Source organism: Rana temporaria, chromosome 5 (assembly GCF_905171775.1).
Source record: "Rana temporaria chromosome 5, aRanTem1.1, whole genome shotgun sequence".
Lineage (NCBI taxonomy): Eukaryota > Metazoa > Chordata > Amphibia > Anura > Ranidae > Rana > Rana temporaria.
In genome coordinates this window covers 232114995-232134724 of record NC_053493.1, presented here as the reverse complement: position 1 = coordinate 232134724, position 19730 = coordinate 232114995, and the positions used below count along the sequence as shown (strand labels likewise).

Below are 19730 nucleotides of genomic sequence, written 5' to 3'. Positions count from 1 at the left end.
GTCCTGCAGATAGCCGAGAACTAGATGACAAAAATCTCACTTAGTGCTTTGGGTTGAGGCATGTACACACTATAGTAGGATATATGCTTTGTTTATTTTTTTTTTATGTCAGAGGTTTACAACCACTTTAAACCATTTGACTGTTTAATTTCATGAACTCAGTCTGCTGTGAGCCCCCTCATCCTTTTGGATTTTTTGTACATATTTATATTCTAGAAATCGTAACAGAACTTGCTGATCATGCAAAGGTGGGCAGGAGCACCCTAAACTACCAAGCAGAAAGGAAAACTATTTTATGACAGGGAGGGCTCTTTGAACAAGCTGCTGTGAGTGTGTAAGGCCTCGTAAAGACGAGGGGACAGTCCGCTGAAAACGGTCCGCCGGACCGTTTTCAACGGACATGTCCCCTCGGAGATTTCTGTCTGATGGTTGTACACACCATCAGACAGAAATCCGCGCGGACAGACAGCGCAGTGACGTGTCCGCGCCGTCGCTGCGACGATGATGCGGCAACGTGCGCGACGCTGGAAGGTCAATGCTTCCACGCATGCGTCAAAGTGATTCGACGCATGCGAGGGATGGCGGCCGCTCGGACATGTACGGTGAGTCTGTACAGACGACCGAACATGTCCGACGGACAGGATTTTAGCGGACATGTTTCTTAGCATGCTAAGAAACATGTGTCCGCTCGAAAACGGTCGGGTGGACAAATGTCCGCTGGAAACCTGTCCGGTCGGCCGTACACATGACCGAACATGTCTGCTGAAACTGGTCAGCGGACCAGTTTCAGCAGACATGTTCGGTCGTCTGTACGAGGCCTCAGAGTAGTATTCTGTGCCATATAAAAAGATAACTAAAAAAATATATATATATATGTATATATATATATATTATTTTTATACAGTCCCATTGTGTGGTGAGTCCCTCATAATATAGCGAGACCTCACAGGAATTTCAGAACTTAAAAAAAAAAAAAATACATCCTTCAAGACTCAACTAAAAAAACACTTTTAGGACCCTATAATGTGTTTTTTTGTTTTGACATTTAATGACTATTTCAGTGAGTAGAGTTCAGACCATGTATTCTCATTGCAAATTTGTGGGTGCGGTATTACCAGTGTGAGTTTTTGAGCATTGCAGCAAAAACAGTTTGATGTTCTCGGAATAATAGTAACTTGCTCAATTTGCCTTAATTTGAGTTTTACATCATTTTCCTATGACCACATATCTCATTTTCGACTTGCCAGCAGCTTTCTGGAATTTAGAACAGTTGATCATTTTTTTTTTTTTTTTTTAAACCCCCTGATAAGAAAATATTTTTGGCATGACCTCATTTTAAATATATTTAGGTGGAAAGTAACAGTATCTACATCACAGATAATGCAACAGATGTAAAGGTAGTTAAGAAGCAGGAAGCTTTCTTTCTCTTCTGAAATTGAGTGATAATGGTAAATCAAATATATTTACTCTTAGTTATTTGGTCACTGAGCTTACATGTATATTACATGACAATATAAAATATTGTCATGGATATGCAATAAAGTCTGGCAGCTTACCTGTCTCATGTGTTCATTAGAGGCCTGACCCTCTTTCTGGCTGTCTTTTATCACCTTCCTCCCTGTATGGCTCCACCCCAGGCCATCCCAGGAAGCCTATATTACCAACTGCAATGCTAGTCTGCTTTGCTGTTCAACCGTGTTTTAAGCTTTAGTTCCTATCTGCAGTGTGCTACGATTACCTTCCTGTGTACCGTTTTTAGCTCGTCCCTGACTTCTCCTGTTTGCCTGTGACCCTGACCTTTTGCCTGTCCCTCAGTTACCCTTGTCTGCATGTTGCCCTGACCTTGGCTTACCCATCACTATTGCTTGTCCTGGTTGCTGCTTCCCCTCTCTCCCCGGAGAGCGTGACCTTGGGGACCCCAGGGGTCGCGACCTGGATCCAGCTGCGGCGAATGCCATCCTCACCACCAGAGGCTCTGGTGAACACAAAGCTGGGTCTTAGACTCCGCGCCCTGGGGAATCTTGGGCTCATGCTTTCTCTCTGATCGCAGCAGACGGCCATAGGGTTCACTACCCTGTGGTGCATCCCTGACCCCAGGTGCACTTGTCACCTGGCCACAGGTGACCTGACAAATATTTTCCATGTATTCCACTTTTTCTTCACCAAAGGAATGTAAACAAGTCATATCAGTTCTGTGTGTGTATGTGACATCATTGTTGAACAGCATAATTTTTCCTGATTTTGTAAATGTCCTTGTAAAAAGACTTTCTTTCCTGCCCATTGAGGGACACACAGATTCAGAAGTGTTTAGGTTATACTGCAATCTACAGTAGTTTGGGACACTGTACAAAAATCATAAAACAGCCCTCATATAACCACTTTTCTACCCAGCATGCCTTAGCTTTTTTTTTAGCTAGTGTCCTTTGAGGTTGGACACATTTTAAAATGAGTTTTTTCTAGCCTTCCTTAGAGACAGTACATCTGGCTCTCCACAAGCAGTAGTTTCCACCTTAAAGGGAGACATTTGTGCACATGGGTGCTGCCTAATTCTTGTATGGCAGGAAAACAATCATTGCTGGAAGTCTGTGTCCTTTATTAGATTTTCAGCAGGCAGGCACACTGCAATTCTCACTCCCTTAAGGATAGAATACATATTTTTTTGGAACGTGGTCATCTAGAGATAGGTCCTCTTTCCATTGCTGATCTGTAACATCTTGAAGAATTTCCTCCAAATCCCTTTCCCATTGCTGATCTGTAACATCTTGAAGAATTTCCTCCAAATCCCTTTCCCAGTTCTTAGTCAGATGAATGTTCTTAGCAGTGCAGCATAGGTTCCTGCCCCTCACTCCATTTATATGGATTATTTGTTGGATTGGGACAGATCAGGAGGTTCTTAGAACTATGTTCTCTGTCCAAGGTGTTTCTTCAGAAACACCCCCAGGTGTTTACGTACATGATTTTTGCTCATCCTCTTTTTCTGGTGTTCCTTGCACCAATCTGGGGTTGTGGTATACTCTTCATCCCTGCCTACCCTTGTAGAGGTACCTCTTCTGTACCCTCCCCTCTTCTTTCAGTTATGCTGACTTCAGGGTTGGTACTTTTTAGTTCTCTTCCCGTCTCTGGCAATTCTTAGCCATCCTTTTGGGATATGCTGTGATGAGGATTCATTGCTTGGCTGGTCAAACTCATTTTTATTATGCAACCTCTCTTCCTAGAATCGTAAAGGTTGTGAGTGTAAGGCCTGGGCCTTTTGTTGGTCTTCTATGGATGTGTGTTTTGTCCAAGGTTCCCTCTAGGGTTCTCTTTTCCTGGTGACTTGTCCCATTTTTTTTCTATTGATTGCATCCCATTGTTGATCAATTATTAGGTGGTTTACCTGTTTGACTTGCAATTTTTCATTTTTCCAGTGTCCCAACTCCCTGTAGGTGACAGTATAACCCAACTATTTTTGAATTCCCGTGCCCCACAATGGATTCAAAGAAAAATATTTTTTGGTAAGCACAAAAAATGTACTTTTGAATAGCAAGCCCGATGGTTCAGAGATTTTATATATGATACAAATTGTAGTAAAAATTGCTATACAGTAAATTTGACACAGACTCTGACAGTTCAGACTGTGCTTGTCATAACTAAATACATAATGTTAGTGACAGTTGAAACAGAATTTTATAATATTTAGTAGCTAAAAAAAAAAATGATTTTATACATATTTTTTATATGAAAGTACACCTTTGAAATTTCTGGTAAAAGTGTAATTTTCTTGCTTCCTACTGCTTCCCAATTGGTCCTTTATTTTGATGGTTGACAACACTGAACAAACGGGGTGCAGAAGCAGATGGGACCAAGTTCAACTTTTAATAGGAAAATAACAGTTTTAAGAATAATTTTGTCACTTGATCATGTTGAAATGTGATTTTACTCTTTTATATGTTTTTTCATCATATATTCAGTTTGAATTGCTCATGTTTTTGAAAGATACACTACTCCTAAATACATAAGAGGAATAAAGGCTTTGTTTAATGGCACAGCACAAAAATAAATGATGTATAGTTGCCAAAGTCAGACAGACACTGACTTTTGTCTAAGCGTGACTGCACTAAACCTTTTGTTGCTATAGATTACTGCACACCAACGATTCTCATTCTGAGTAGATTACATTATATTTAAATCCTTTTATTTCTGTGATATGTTTTTAAAATCACACAAACACACATATATGCATTTTCTGAAATTAATACTTTGGCCAGCCAATCAAGAGCAAGACTCATTCTAAATGTGATAGCTGTTTAACATAATCACCACTGTTATTTGTCCTTAAAAGTGTCTGTGCCTGTGTCCTTAAAAGATGATGACAACATCAATTCACTATAAGTTAATATCTTAATTGTGTGACTAATAGGAAGGATTTATTTATAATTTTTAGTTTTTTTGCTCCATACACCTGAAAATTCCTAATGATCCCATTGAATATCATGGGGTGTGTTCAGCAGGGATAGATGATGTAAATTGCTGTCTGAATTATTGCTAGCCATGAACACGTGTTTTCTTTTGTCAGATGAATGATGGCCCCCTGTGTAAGTGCAGCATTAAAGCCAGAAATACAGGAATCCGTCACAGCTTTTATCCTGGAGAAGAGGTAAATGCAGTCCCTCATAACTAGTTTCTGTTGCCTTTTAAAAAAAAGAAAGAAAAACAATAAAGCATTTTTTGACTGATGTATGTTTTCATGTCACCGCTCTATGTTCCCTGTGTCACATCACTCAATCTCACTTCAGGGAAGACACTTTATGCTGCTATAGAGTACAAAAACATGTTTATTTTTCTGTAATAGCAAAAAAAAAAAAATCCTCTGTATTTCTTTAAAGTAAAGAAACAATTGAACACGTTTGGTGATACTTTTTTATTTGCACTGACATTACATTTTTCAAGACAAGTTTTGGGGGTATGTTCCCTTCTTCAAGGTCCCAGCAGTACACATTGAAAATGGGGTCATTACCCCGAAAGCTGAAAAATGGTATGTTGGTGTAAATAAAAAAGTATCATGGACAGTGCTCAATTGTTTCTGTTGCAAGTGCACTAATATGGCTACAATCACCTCAAGTTCTAAAGTAAAGGCAATACTTTTTTCTTTTACCGGTACTTTTTGGAAAGCGTGGAGAGAGAATAGAACATCCGGCAGATTTTTTATAGCAGTCTGTGCCCCTGTTATGGAATTTTACTATCTGTATTTGTCCTGTTTACTGTTATCACCGAGAGTGAAGGTGAAAGCAAATTGGAATTTCTGGGTTGTCACCAGAGCAGGAATACAAGTAAAATCCCCCAATGGGATTCCCAATGGACACAGATGCCCCCCAAAAAAAAAAAAAAAAACACCCTTTACGCTACCCAGAATGGAAATAAATCTTTTACCTTCTACTTAAAGAGCAGATCCAGGAAACAAGTGGGTCTACTCGGTGAGCAGAAGCTGATTTTTAACCAGCATTGCAGCTTTGCCAGTCAGAAGTCAGAACTCCTACTCAATAATCCAGTTCAGCCAGATTTTACATGTGAAGTTTCATGTGACGTCGGACTGTAGAATTAAAGTAATTGTAAAGTCTTGTTTTGTTTTTTCCTATAAAATAACAGACCTGTTAAACTTACCACCTATGCACAGTGGATTTGCACAGAGCAGCCCGGATCCCCCTCTTCTAGAGTCCCTGTTCTGTGCTCCTGGCCCCTCCCTTCTGTTTAGTGCCCCCGCAGCAAGCGGCTTGCTATGGGGGCACCCAAGACGGGACAAAGCTTCCTGTGTCCATTCAGACATGAAGCCGAGACCTGCCCCCTCTGTCTCCTGATTGACCAGTGACTTTGATAGCAGCGAGAGCCAATGGCGCCGCTGCTGTGTCTCATATGCTTACTGACCATATTATATCTTGAAGTGCAACCAAAATATCATTATAGTAAACATGCCAGTAAGAAAATGAAAAATCGTAACATACCACAAGTGTCCATATATTGACAGTGTGCCAAAATCTTCCTAAAGTACAATCCGTGCTTGTGTCCACTTGATGCAAATAGTGCTTAAATCTTTAATCTTCCCAGCAAGCCAGTAAATATCTCAAGCAGATTTTTTTTTTTTAATTTTTTTTTCAAAATACTTTTTTTTTCCAACATGAACGTGAACAAAGTTCAATTTCGAATGAACTTGCTGAGGCTTTCCCTGAGTAGGGATTAGGCCTGATAACATACACTGATAGTTCACACGCAGGCGAATATTAATAGAGTCAGAGATAATAATACAGAAAAACTGTAGGTTTTGAACTGTGAGATATTTTTTTTTAGTTGTTGAGATGTTATTTGTTTGAAGAGCTACGAAAGGCTGCAGATGATGGATCTGTTTAAACTGCTACTGCACAGCAGATATCTGTTATTTACTATCCAAATAGAATATATGTTTGATTTTTGTGGACAGTTCAGATATTCACTAACTACAAGAACAGTTTCTATAGTGATAAGTAATACTTATGCAATGCAATTTGTTAAAAATCTTTTTCTGCCCCTGTTTTCTAGTCAATCAAGTCATGCCGTCCCATGACAAACAATGCAGGACGTCTCTTTCACTACAGGATTACCGTATCCCCGCCAACCAATTTCTTAGTAAGTACCTTTTGTGTTTTTGTTGGTATAGCTAATTCTAGTTTATGTCTTAAAAAAAAAATGTGTATAACATATAATATATACTCTTATGTATTTACTTTACTTTGCCCATTCACTGTCCAACCTGACTGTAGACGCACAGTTTCCATGATTTCTTCAGGGGGTTCTGAGGAACCAAAGCACATTGTAAACATTACCATCTCACAGGGCTTCAGAGCACTTTATAAAAAAAAACAGGGACATTAGCTAGAACAGACCTTCAAAAATTGTCTGCCCCTGAAAAACTTGGTATAAGTCAGTGTTTCTCAATTCCAGTCCTCAGGCCCCCCCCAACAGGTCAGGTTTTCAGGATTTCCATTATTTTGCACAGGTGATTTGATCAGTTTCACTGCCTTAGTAATCACCACAGCCTTTTCATCTGAGGGAAATCCTGAAAACCTGACCTGTTGGGGAGGCCTGAGGACTGGAATTGAGAAACACTGGTATAAGTGAAGATAAGGCCTACACGGTGTACACTAGAGTGTGTTTGCTAATATAAATATTTAATGCACTTTAAGAGATTTCTAAAATGTATCCTTTTCCTTTCATCCCATACATACTAATTCCTATCGCTGATATTGCTAAGATATATAGTAATACAAAATAAAATAAAAAATAAATTCAGGCAGATATAGAAGATAACGTTTTTAACCAGATATGCATTCATTAAAACAACTTAAATGTGTGTTTTTCTTTTTCCAATATTTTTATTGAGTTTCGGATTTGAAAGTCACAAGAAAAAAATGAGAACAAGAAACAAACTAATATTTAACCCACAATTAACAGATCATCTTTGTATTCATATGTTACTTTCTGTGATTGAACTTAATAATTCACATAGAAACATATAGATTTTTTCAGCTATAGTGGAAGTGTGGATACATTTCTACTTTACTAGCATCGTTTTTGAACCATAAGGAACTATCCTTTAGGGGGGTTGGTTTAAAATTTTACCGAAAATAGAAAAATAAAGGAATAACGAATAAAATAATATTAATTATATCAGTTGTACAGAATAGTTCTTCTTAGTATTTTCAGTTGATTGTAATATTAAGTTCCGTGTTTTATTTACCTCATGTTGTTTAGGGTTTGTAAGGCTCTAGGAGTGATTTGGTAGAATTTTTGGTCTGCCCAGAGAGTTAGCCAAGTTTGTTTTACTGTATAAAGAAAGGGTGACATCAGCTGGGATATTTTGGGGTTTGACAGTGATTATTCCATAAAGCGTTGCCATCTATTTTTTAATTACATTTTATTCTATCTTTTTTTAATTACATTTTTATTATGAGAATGCAATTAAAAAGAACAATGATCGCAACATTTGGCCGACAAGTTAAATCAAGAAAGACAATGTACAATATGTAGTATAAGCTTAGAGAGACCTAGCAGTTCTGGGTCTAGTAGTGTACATTTAAAATGTAAATTCACCTTCCCAGAAAATCTGCTGTACTTTAGTCCCACAATCCTCCTCTGTCAGGGACTGTAACACCGCTTCACCGGTCCGGGGATTCAAAATCATCCTGGCTTTCTTTCCTCTCTTTGCTGTGCTGACAAGACAGCCTAGATGGATTCTGGTTGGTCAGTGCCATCCATGTGAAGTTGCTGACCAATTAGAATGTCTCTTGTCCATACACGCTGAGAGGTACGGAAATAAGATTAAGCTGTGGGAGATTACAAATCCTCAGACCGGTGAAGCAACATTCTTGTCCTTGACAGAGTAGGATCGTGGGACTACAGTACAGCAGGACCAGGGGGATGGGGAGGGGGTCCAGTGTAAGGTCACCTTTCTGTAAAGGTGAAGGCCTCAATTTTTAGGTTAACACATGTAATTCAATTTAAGAGAAGCATGGCATCTCAATTGGGGGATCCTTTATTAGGAGTCTGAGTAGATACCATTAAGTATGTTGAAAGCATTGCATTATGCCGTTGGAAACCGCTGGACATTTTTTAATTTTTTTAAGGTGAAAAAAATAAGGTGCATTAAGGTGAAAAAAAAAAACTTGGCAAAAACAGCCCCCCTGTTTTACTTACCTGAGCCTGTTTACCTGCTCCGCTCGCCCCCGAATCCTCTTCTCCACTCAGCCTGCCCATTGATTAGATGGATTGATAGCAGTGCAACCATTGGCTCGCGCTGCCGTCAATCACATCCAATGACGCGGGGGGCGGGACTGAGTGATACTGTCTGCGGCTATAGCCGCCGGCTGTATCACAGGAGCGCGCCCGCAAGAACTAACCACCATGGGAGAGAGCTCCCATGAAGGGGGTTAGTTCTTGCGGGGAGGAGCCGAGACAGCCACAGAGGGACCCCAGAAGATGTGGATCGGGGCCACTGTGTGCAAAACAAGCTGCACAGTGAAGGTAAGTATAACATTGTTGTTATTTTTTTTTTAATTGGGAGCCTTTAGTGTCCCTTTAAATTCAAAAGCATACATATCTTGTTTCAGCTTATCAGTTCTTAGATGTGGTGGCTATATTTGTTTTATTTCATTTTTTAGGCATTCTTTCCTTTGTTTTCACCCAGTGATCTGGCCAATATGTCCGTTTCTTTTTTTGAAAGAACAAGCTCTTTTGCAAATGTAGCAGTTTCAGGGATGATGCAAACCATTTGCCACTGACAGGGGTGCTTAAAATGGTCAGCTTTTATTTATTTATGTACAACATTTTTTCTCAAAGAAAAAAAAAAAAAAAGCTGTAACTGCTTATAAAGTGTTTGCTTTAATCCAAATCTGCTAGTACACAGGTGTCAAACACAAGGCCCCCAAGCCGAATCCAGGCCATTTCATATGGCCCTCACACCTCTCCTGCAGCTGCAGGAGAGCTCCAGCCCTCCTCTGGTCCTCCTCCAGACCCTTACTTTCTGCTTTCAAGCAATGCATACAGCTTCTTCCCAGCAGCAGCATAAGGAAAGGGGGGGTGCACTGTGATGTAAGGGAGGGTGGGGGACTCGACTTCTGATGGTGGGGTGGCTCTTGACATCTAATATAAGATGAGGGAATGCGCTGGACATCTAATCTTACAGATACAACTGGCCTTTTTGATGACAATCATAATGCTGATGTGACCCACAATGAAATTGAGTTTGACACCCCTGTGCTAGTACATGTAACACTCCCCTCCCCCCCCCCAGATTACCAATGCTGATGTCCAAAGATGCCACTGTACCCCCAGAGTGGGGGTACTATAATATTCATGTGTTCCTGGCTAGATCACCAGGTGAAAACAGAGGGAATAAAAAACACAACAAATGCAGTCACCATATGTAATGATTGGTAAGCCACATTGCATTACATTTTGTGTTTAGGGTTGTATTCCTTTTTTTTTATATAAATATAGAACTTAGACATGAAAGAAGGGGAGGTAGAGAAATTTGGGACTTTAAATAAGGCATAGGACTTGTAGGTTCAGTGTGTCCATCCCTGTATAGCGATTAAGCTGGAAGGCAAGTTGGGACTTTAAATTAAACATGCACCTAAAAGAGTGATAACGGACAATGGGTGTCTGACCTGTAGAATGCATGTTAGAGCTGTACTAGCTGAATCTCTATACTCCGCACACAGGACAGTAATACATAATAAATATAGAACTTAAATTAAACTTTAGTACATGAAAGTGGAGGAGACTAATATTAAGACACCTGGAACTCGAATAGCTGTACCTTGGTATTCATTGATGCATTCTAAAATATAAGCACAATGCTCTGTGATGAAGTGAGAAAGCATTGCCTCTGTTAATATGGATTGGCCTGTGATAAATGCAGGAGCCTGTGATTTAATGCTTTGTTAAGGGGTGCATATCAGATCATTAATAAACTATTTCATTTGGTGTTAAAACTGCTAATAAATTTGCTTGACTGCATGGGTCAAGCAGACAGAGAGCAAAGGACTAGTTACTGGTATTGCTTATGGCCTTCCTGTAGCTTTCCTTTTTGTTCCATTACTTATCATGCCTTGTTCTGCACTGTGTTATCTGTGTCCGAGTGGCCATTTTGGTAAAGGCAGGTGTTTACCTCATAGTAGCCCAGCCTCTGTCAGAGTCTCAGGGAATAAGAACAGTGAGTGGTACAATAGTGATATCAGCAAAGCTACTGAGACTAACAGAGGCTGCAGTGCCTTGGATCTCACACTGCAGATGTACAGCTGTACGGTTGTAGGTTCACAGAGTGGCTGCACGCTTTCTCATGCCAGTAAATGCACTGATATTTTTTAGGAAGAATTCCGGATTATTGCAAAGTGTCCCTTGTGCTGGTGATGGCTCTCATAGTGGAAATCTGAAGTCTTTTGCCCCCCTCCCAGTGCTGCGGGGGTTAATATTAGTGATGGATCTGTGACAGGCAAACTATGCCTGCCCTTTACCCCCCCCCCGTAGCTTCTGTTATGTAACTTTCATGAATAAAAAGTGATCTATGAAGGAGGCAGACCTTTTTATTCACCTGCCCATCCTCCATTCATAGATTGCGTTTCATTTATAGAAGCTTTAGTACAGCTCCTATGAATAAAGGAGAAGGGCAAGCATAGCCGGCACTCTTGATGATGGGTATGAGGTCAGGCAGAGGACTTTGTATTTCCACTATTACAGCTTGCACCAGCACAAGGGACACATAAAGTGGTGATTTTAAAGTCTCACCTGCTCCAAATATTTTATTATATCTTTTCATGTGACAACACTGAAGAAATTATGCTTTGCAAGTTTACCCTGTTATATAAGCTGTACAATTACTAGCCCAATTTTTTTTTTATATTGTGAAATTTAATGTTACACCGAGTAAATTGATACCCAACAGGTCACGCTTCAAAATTGCGTCTGCTCCTGGAATGGGGACAAACTTTTACCCTTTAAAATCTCCATAGGCGACATTTAAAAAATGCTACAGGTTGCATGTTTTGAGTTACAGAGGAGGTCTATGGCTAGAATCTTGCTCTACCAATTGCGGCTATACCTCTCATGTGTGGTTTAGATACCATTTACATATGCGAGCGCTACTCACGTATGCGTTCGCTTCTGCGCGCGAGCTTGGCGGGACGGGGCACGTTTTCTGGCTCCTAACTTTTTTAGCTGGCTCCTAGATTCCAAGCAAATTTGTCAAACCCTGGTTTAATGTATTGTAAGCAGGATACTTTGTGGCATTTGCATAGTAATGGCTTTCTTCTGGCGACTCAACCATGCATCCCATCTTTCTTCAGGTGCCTTCTTATTGTGCATCTTGAAACAGCCACACCACATGTTTTCAGAGAGTCCTGTATTTCACCTGAAGTTATTTGTCGGTTTTTCTTTGCATTCCAAACAATTTTCCTGGCAGTTGTTGATTAAAATTCTAGTTGGTCTACCTGACCGTGGTTTGGTTTCAACAGAACACCTCATTTTCCACTTGATTAGAGTTTGAAAACTGCTGATTGGCATTCTCAATTCCCTGGATATCTTTTTATATATTGTTTCCTGTTTTATACAGTTGAACTACTTTTTCCCCGCAAATCCTTTCACAACTCTTTTGCTTTCCCCATGACTCAGAATCCAGAAATGTCAGTGCAGCACTGGATGAAAGATGCAAGGGTCTGTCAGAAACTCATTGACCTTTTATTGACACAAACACTAATTACAAGAAAACAGATCACAGGTGAGGGTGGTTACCTTTTAATAGCCATTCAACCCCCTTTGTGTCAACTTGTGTGCGTATTATCAGGCCAAAATCACCAGGGTATGTAAACTCTGGGTCATTTGTTTCTGTTGTCAATATGATTTAAAAACGGTAAACACAGTTGAACATAAATGGCTTCAGCCAAACACTAACCATGAGTGGAAGAAACGTTTTTGTGTCATCGTTCATATTCTCTGAAAAATGGCCAAGAAATCATAAATTCTGCCAGGGTATGTAAACTTATGAGTACAACTGTAATTATCTCCTAAACGGTGCACGTTTAGGAAATATTTACTGTACCTACAGGTAAGCCTCATCATAGACTTACCTGTAGTTACAATTAAACAGGAAGCTTTACTTCCTCTTTAAAGTCACGTATAAAAGTCAGCCCATTTCTGAAACTCTGCAGAGAATTTTGATTTGATCTTTGAATGTAAACTGGTGACTATGACTGACAGTGTTTTAAAAGATTCAGGTTTTTACAATTTAATGGATGTTTCACCTTCTTTCCCCTGGATATCAAGACCCAGGAGTTACAACATCTCGATGACTCCAGAGTTTTATTTATTTGCTGATGCAGTATGAAAGGCATTTCCTCTAGACATGTACTTGTGATGTTCCAAGCCATTGTGAGTTACGAGCCACACAAAGTATTTTTGCATGCATCAAGGGAGGTAAATTCTCCACTTTCAATTGAGGATTTAACAGGTTTCTTGAATGGGCATAAAAAAGATTGATGCCTTCCTCCCTGCAATTTTATTTTTTTCTGTTGATTTGTGTGATGCCTGCAAATTGGCAGCTTAAATGAACCTTCCCAATTATCTCTGGGTTTTGTTTCAGTGCTAATTTATTCACCAATCCTTGCTAATGGTTTGTTGATATATAGAGAGCAGGTTAAAGTGAAATTAGAATTTGTGGACAACATTTTATTTTTCTGCTGCTGCTCCCTAATTAACCTTTCTGCTGCCCTGAGACAGATGCTGGCAGCGGACACACTCTGCATTAGAGAAAGTGTCTATCATTTACTGCATTCTTTTGATCCTTGGCCCAGCGTTTGGACATCCACATCACCTGGAAAGAAGCCTGAAACTTTTATGGATGCATTAGTTGTAAATAGTGTGAACTACAAACGACTGATTAACATGTTTTACAACTTTCTGCCTGTTTTCTGAAAGCTTGCTGGCAACACGTAACTTTGCAGACACCTTGAGAAATGATAATTAAAGATCACCAAACAGCCTCATGATAATCAAGTGTTTTTTCTTTATTTTAGACTGATCGACCTACTGTTATAGAGTACGATGATCATGAATACATCTTTGAGGGATTTTCTATGTTCTCCCATTTACCCCTCACAAGTGTAAGTATACTTTATGATTTCAATGAGCATATATTGAATTTTCGGCTAGAATGCATGTATTTTACCTTTAAAAGTATTATTTGAACAACCTACTATTTTTTTTTTTAAATAAACAATTTATTTCATTTTTCTCATACACATTAAACAGGTAATGGCTAAATACAGTGTATCCGGAAAGTCTTCACAGTGCTTCACTTTTTCCGCATTTTGTTTGTTATAGCCTTATTCCAAAATGTATTAAATTCATTATTTTCTTCAAATTTCTTCAAACAATACCCCATAATGACAACATGAAAGAAGTTTGTTTCAAATCTTTGCAAATGTATTAAAAATAAAAAACAAAAAAAAAAATCACATGTACATAAGTATTGACAGCCTTTGCTCAATACTTTGTTAAAAGATTTTTGGCTCCAATTACAGCCTCAAGCCTTTTGGAGTATGATGCTACAAGCTTGGCACACCTATTTTCAGGCAGTTTCTTCCATTCTTCTTTGCAAAATCTGTCAAAATCCATCAGGTTGGATGGGGAGTGTTGGTGCACAGCCATTTTAAGATCTCTCCAGAGATGTTCAATCTGGTTCATGTCTGGGCTCTGACTGGTCCACTCAAGGACATTCACAGAGATTTCCTGTAGCCACTACTTTGTTATCTTGGCTGTGTGATAAGGGTTGTTGTCCTGTTGGAAGATGAACCTTCTCCTTAGTCTTAGAGGTTCAGTGCACTCTGGAGCAGGTTTTTGTCAAGGATGTCTCTGTACATTGCTGCATTTATCTTTCTCTCGAACCTGACCTGTTTCCCAGGTCCTACCCCTGAAAAACATCCCCACAACATGATGCTGCTGCCACTATGTTTCACTGTAGGGATGGTATTGGCCAGGTGATGTGCAGTGCTTGGTTTCCTCCAGCCAGGAGGCTTGCTGTTCAGGCCAAATAGTTCAATCTTTCATCAGACCAGAGATGTTTTTTTTCTAATGGTCTGAGAGTCCTTTAGTTGCTTTTTTACTGAGGAGTGGCCTCTGTCTGGCCACTGTACCATATAGGGCTGATTGGTGAGGTGCTACAGAGATGGTTGTTCTTCTGCAAGGTTCTCCTCTCTTCACAGAAAAATGCTGGTGCTCAGTCAGAGTGTCCATCGGGTTCTTGGTCACCTATCTGACTAAGACCCTTGTCCCTCGATCGCTCAGTTTCGCCAGGTGGCCTGCTCTAGGAAGAGTCATGGTTGTTCTAGACTTCTTCCATTTACAGATGATGGAGGCCACTGTGCTCATTGGGGCCTCCAATGCTGCAGACATTTTTCTGTACCCTTCCCCAGATCTATGCCTTGATACAATCCTGTCTCAGAGGTCTACAGACAATTCTTTGGACTTCATGGCTTGGTTTGTGCTCTGGCATGCACTGTTAATTTTGGGACCTTATATGCACAGATGTGTGCCTTTTCAAATCATGTCCAATCAACTGAATTTGCCACAGTTGGACTCTAAGTTGTGGAAACGTCTCAAGAATGCACCTGAGCTCAATTTTGAGTGTTATAGCAAAGGCTGTGAATATTTATGCACATGTGATTTATTTTTATTTTATTTTTAAATACATTTGCAAACATTTCAAACAAACTTGTTTCATGTTGTCATTATGGGGTTTTGTTTGTAGAATTTTTAAGGGAAAACAATGAATTTAATATGTTTTGGAATAAAGCTGTAACTTAACAAAATGTGGAAAAAGTGAAGCGCTGTGAATACTTTCTGGATGCACTGTATATACCACTGGATAGTGGTTGGGATACAATTGGTGATAAACATCATTAAGGCCTGATGGCCAAAACACATTGACTGTTGTTCACATGCTATAATAAAACAATGTTTTAGCCGACTTCCATGGCACCAGCTTTTCTCCCTTTTTTTAATGGATTACATGAAGGTTTGCAGAGACTGGCTAAGTGCTGTGTTCTTGAGGCTCACCAGGCAGTTAACAGGAGGTGGTAGCTTGGATGCACTTGTTCCAGTGATAAACAAGCACCATTTTAAGAAGACTAGAGTACTTGTGAACCCTTAAGTGTCAAAATGACTGGAGTGAGAGTGGGTTAGGAGGTATTCGACCTAAAGGTTTAAGGTTCCAGGTTTAAGTATTACATGGGGAGCAAGTGACAGTAGTAGGGGGGGTATCAGTAGGAGGTTTCTAGAAAAGGGGGGAAGAATGAGGGAATAAGGAGTTGGGAGGTAGGGATGTGGAGGGTAGGCCACACAGGTAGGACAACAGGACAGGAGTGAGACCTATTATTGCTCTGAATCTCCTCCAAACTGTAGAGCCTGTCCTTGAGTTGAGGATGTAAGGCTGCTTTCACACTGGGGAGCTTTGCAGGCGCTATTGGGCTAAAAATAGTGCCTGCAAAGCGCCCTGAAAGAGCCACAGAATTCACTGGAGCGGTGCGCTGGCAGGACGCTCAAAGTCCTGTTAGCCAGATCTTTGAGGCACTGTTATGAGCGGTGAGTACACCGCTCCTAAAGCGCCCCTGCCCATTGAAATCAATGGCCAGCGCCTCCAAACCGCGGGCAAAGCGCCGCTGCAGCAGTGCTTTGCGGGCAGTTTTAACTCCTTTTCAGCCATTAGCAGGGGTTAAAAGCTCCCCGCTAGCGGCTGTAAAGCGCCGCTAAACATAGCGGTGCTTTGCCGCTAACGCCTGCGACGCCCCAGTGTGAAAATAGCCTTAATGCGTTCCAATGGAACCAAGTGATCTTGTACACCCTGTTTTTTTTGGGCTGATATGATTCACTCCTCCATTTGTCAAATTTCCTCTCCTTTGCATGATTATATACATGATTTCGCACATTCTCACTTTTGCATGCTTCCTCTTCGATACTTTTTATGTGAGGTTCTATCTATCTATCTCTATATATTGCGGTAACCTGGCCTTGGGGAAAGGAAATCTGGCCCTGCTGGCCGCCCTCTCACTTCCTCTGCCCTGGCGAGGCTGCAATTTGGGGCACAGTGAGACTGCAATTTTTTTTGCTGATCCGAAAAATGATTCGATCTGTGACTCGATTCGATCTGTGATCCGTTGCACCCCTAATCTATATCTATGAGAGAGATTAAAAAAGAGAGATTAGGGGACAATATAGTTATTAATAATAATAAATCATCACAATTAAAAAAAAAATGTAAATTTGTTATAGAAACTAGAGGACATTCTCATTGACTCTCTCCTAAGAACTGTTATGGTTTCAGTCACATTCTGTGCATTTCACTGCAGTGTTTGAATTGGCGGACACATAGATAGCATTTTAGGAAGGGACAGTATAGCACAACCACTGTCTAGCACTGAAAATCAGAAATCAAAGCCTGCATAAATAAAGAAAAACATATGGCTTAATTTATGTATTTTGGACTAAAAATTATACATAGAAACAAAGTTTCACAAATGTTGATGGGATTGATTACATCAAATTAGTGGTCTTTTTCATGTTTTACTAAAGAAAATAAAAGACGACTGTGCATATCCGCTAGTGCCTAGTCACACCAGGTGCTGTAGGACTGTGTTGGGTGGCTTTTGCAGCACAGTCCTAAAGCAAGACGAGGCAAAATTCTTTGTCTGCTACCTAGCTGGTTCATACCACCATATTGCTATGGTGTGTGCTTAAATAAAGTACAGCATGTAGCACTTTTTTCAGTGCAGTGCAAGGCAATTCACTACCTCGCACCATGCTGCAACCAATATAACCTGTGACAATGTGACATTTCAATAAAGTTTGTTAAAAAAAAAAAAAAAGTAAACCGCACAATGCATCTTTAAGTGTTTTGTTTCATGGGCTTATATATAACTAGGGTTGTCCCGATACTCGGAATCGGTCCCGATACGGATACTAGTATTTGCGGGAGTACTTGTACTCCCGCAGATGCCCCCGATACCTAAATAGAATACTTCCCCCCCCCGCGCCGTCGCCGCCGCCAACGCTACGCCGCATCCCCGCTGCCGCCGCCACTTGGTTAATACGGGTGGGGAACATTACAGCTTTCATTTGAATAGCTGTAGTATTTCGCGCCGCGTATAGACACTCCCCCTTGCTCGGGTGAACTGTCCAATCCCGAGCAAGGGGGAGTGTCTATACGCAGCGCGGCGCGAAAGACTACAGCTATTCAAATGAAAGCTGTAATGTTCCCCGCCCGTATTAACCAATTGGCGGCGGCAGCGGGGATGCGGCAGCATGTAGGTAAGGGGGACATGGCTGCATATATGGGGGGACATGGCTGCATATGGGGGGGGGACATGGCTGCATATGGGGGGACATGGCTGGATATGGGAGGGGACATGGCTGGATATGGGGGGGACATGGCTGCATATGGGGGGGGGACATGGCTGCATATGGGGGGGACATGGCTGCATATGGGGGGGACATGGCTGGATATGGGGGGGACATGGCTGGATATGGGAGGGGACATGGCTGGATATGGGAGGGTACATGGCTGGATATGGGGGGGACATGGCTGCATATGGGGGGGACATGGCTGCATATGGGGGGGGGGACATGGCTGCATATGGGGGGGACATGGCTGCATATGGGGGGGACATGGCTGCATATGGGGGGGGGACATGGCTGGATATGAGGGGGACATGGCTGGATATGGGGGGGACATGGCTGGATATGGGGGGGACATGGCTGCATTGGGGGGGACATGGCTGCATATATGTGGGGGACATGGCTGCATCTGTGGGGGGACATGGCTGCGTTCGGGGACACATTTAAAAAAAAGTATCGGTATTCGGTATCGGCGAGTACTTGAAAAAAAGTATTGGTACTTGTACTCAGTCCTAAAAAAGTGGTATTGGGACAACCCTAGCTATAACGCAAGCAGTTCTACTAGGCAGTATACGTGACCAGAATATATGCACAACATTTTTAATGGTCATATTACTGGTATCGCATATAGAAAAATTAAACTCCTTTTGGTAATACTATCACATGTTCATTTGCTACTCTTCTCCCAGTATTAAGTTGAATTGAGTCTTCTCATTTAGCCATGTGTGAGAATAACTGCAGCCACTCGGACATGCAGTGCAATTACAAGGTGATAGCGGCCAGGCTGTTTGTGACTATTCACACATCCAGAAATTAGGTACAATGATGATGAGTTTTGGTGTATCTGACCTTACAAGTCATGAAACATGGTTTCCAAATTCATGTTGCTTGTCCTGGTACAATCTGTGTTGCTGTACACTAGAATCTCACAGATTATATTTGTTTCTGATCCGATGGGATTTAAGCTTTGCTGCCTAAATCAATAATTATGTATATCAATAATTATGTCCCTCAGCTCTTGAGTGGAGGTGTCACCATCTTATGTAAGGAAATTGGAAAGTGAAGCTTCACGGCTTCACTTCCTGGTACTCTACTGCACATGCCGAGTCGAGCTGCACGATTTCACTGGTCCCTGCTGTCTTTTGGGACCTGTGTGTCTCCCAGAAGACAGCGGGGCGGATGAAGAAGGGGCCGGACATGGCATAGATCGCCGTGGATACTGTGGCGATCTAAGCCTGGAAGTGGGAGCAAATACCTGGATTACACAGGTATCTGCTCCCCCCCGAAAGAGGACAAATGTGACACCGGAGGGGTAATCCGAAAAGCTTAAATTTATATTTTTGAGTGGAACTCTGCTTTAAATAATAGCAGGTAAGCAAGAGAGCTGCTACATGAATTGCGGTATGTGGTTTTGACAACTCTAGGGAGAAAAACCCATCCAGGTTTTTCAAAAAAGGAGATCACAAAGGATAGGCTGGGGGGGCATAAAGGATGGCTTCCCAGTGAAACAAATGGTGTTATCATCGGACAAATGTTTGGTTGTTATGGTAAACAGGCATTGTTCATTTCTTCCAGGATTATTTATTGGCCCAACAGGTTTTTCAAATGAAAGGACTTTTTTTTTATATTTTCTGAGAGACAGAATCTGCTCTTAGCTCCTCATATAGCATAGTTATTCCAACAGTTTTCAGCAAGTCAAATTATGCTTATTGGGTTATTCATTTTCATTATAACAAATGCAGCAGGAAACGCTAAAACACTTCAATCATAGGAAGGAG

General features: G+C 41.0%; 1 protein-coding gene across 3 annotated transcripts in view; it reads left to right on the top strand.

The window, feature by feature from the left end:
* DROSHA (drosha ribonuclease III) overlaps positions 1-19730 on the top strand; it is a 478288-nt gene that overhangs the window by 117006 nt on the left and 341552 nt on the right. For all 3 annotated transcript variants that reach the window (XM_040353574.1, XM_040353573.1, XM_040353575.1), the window contains 3 exons: positions 4556-4636; positions 6550-6636; positions 13578-13664. In XM_040353574.1, coding sequence (XP_040209508.1) covers positions 4556-4636; positions 6550-6636; positions 13578-13664 — 255 coding nt within the window. The remainder of the gene's footprint in view (positions 1-4555; positions 4637-6549; positions 6637-13577; positions 13665-19730) is intronic.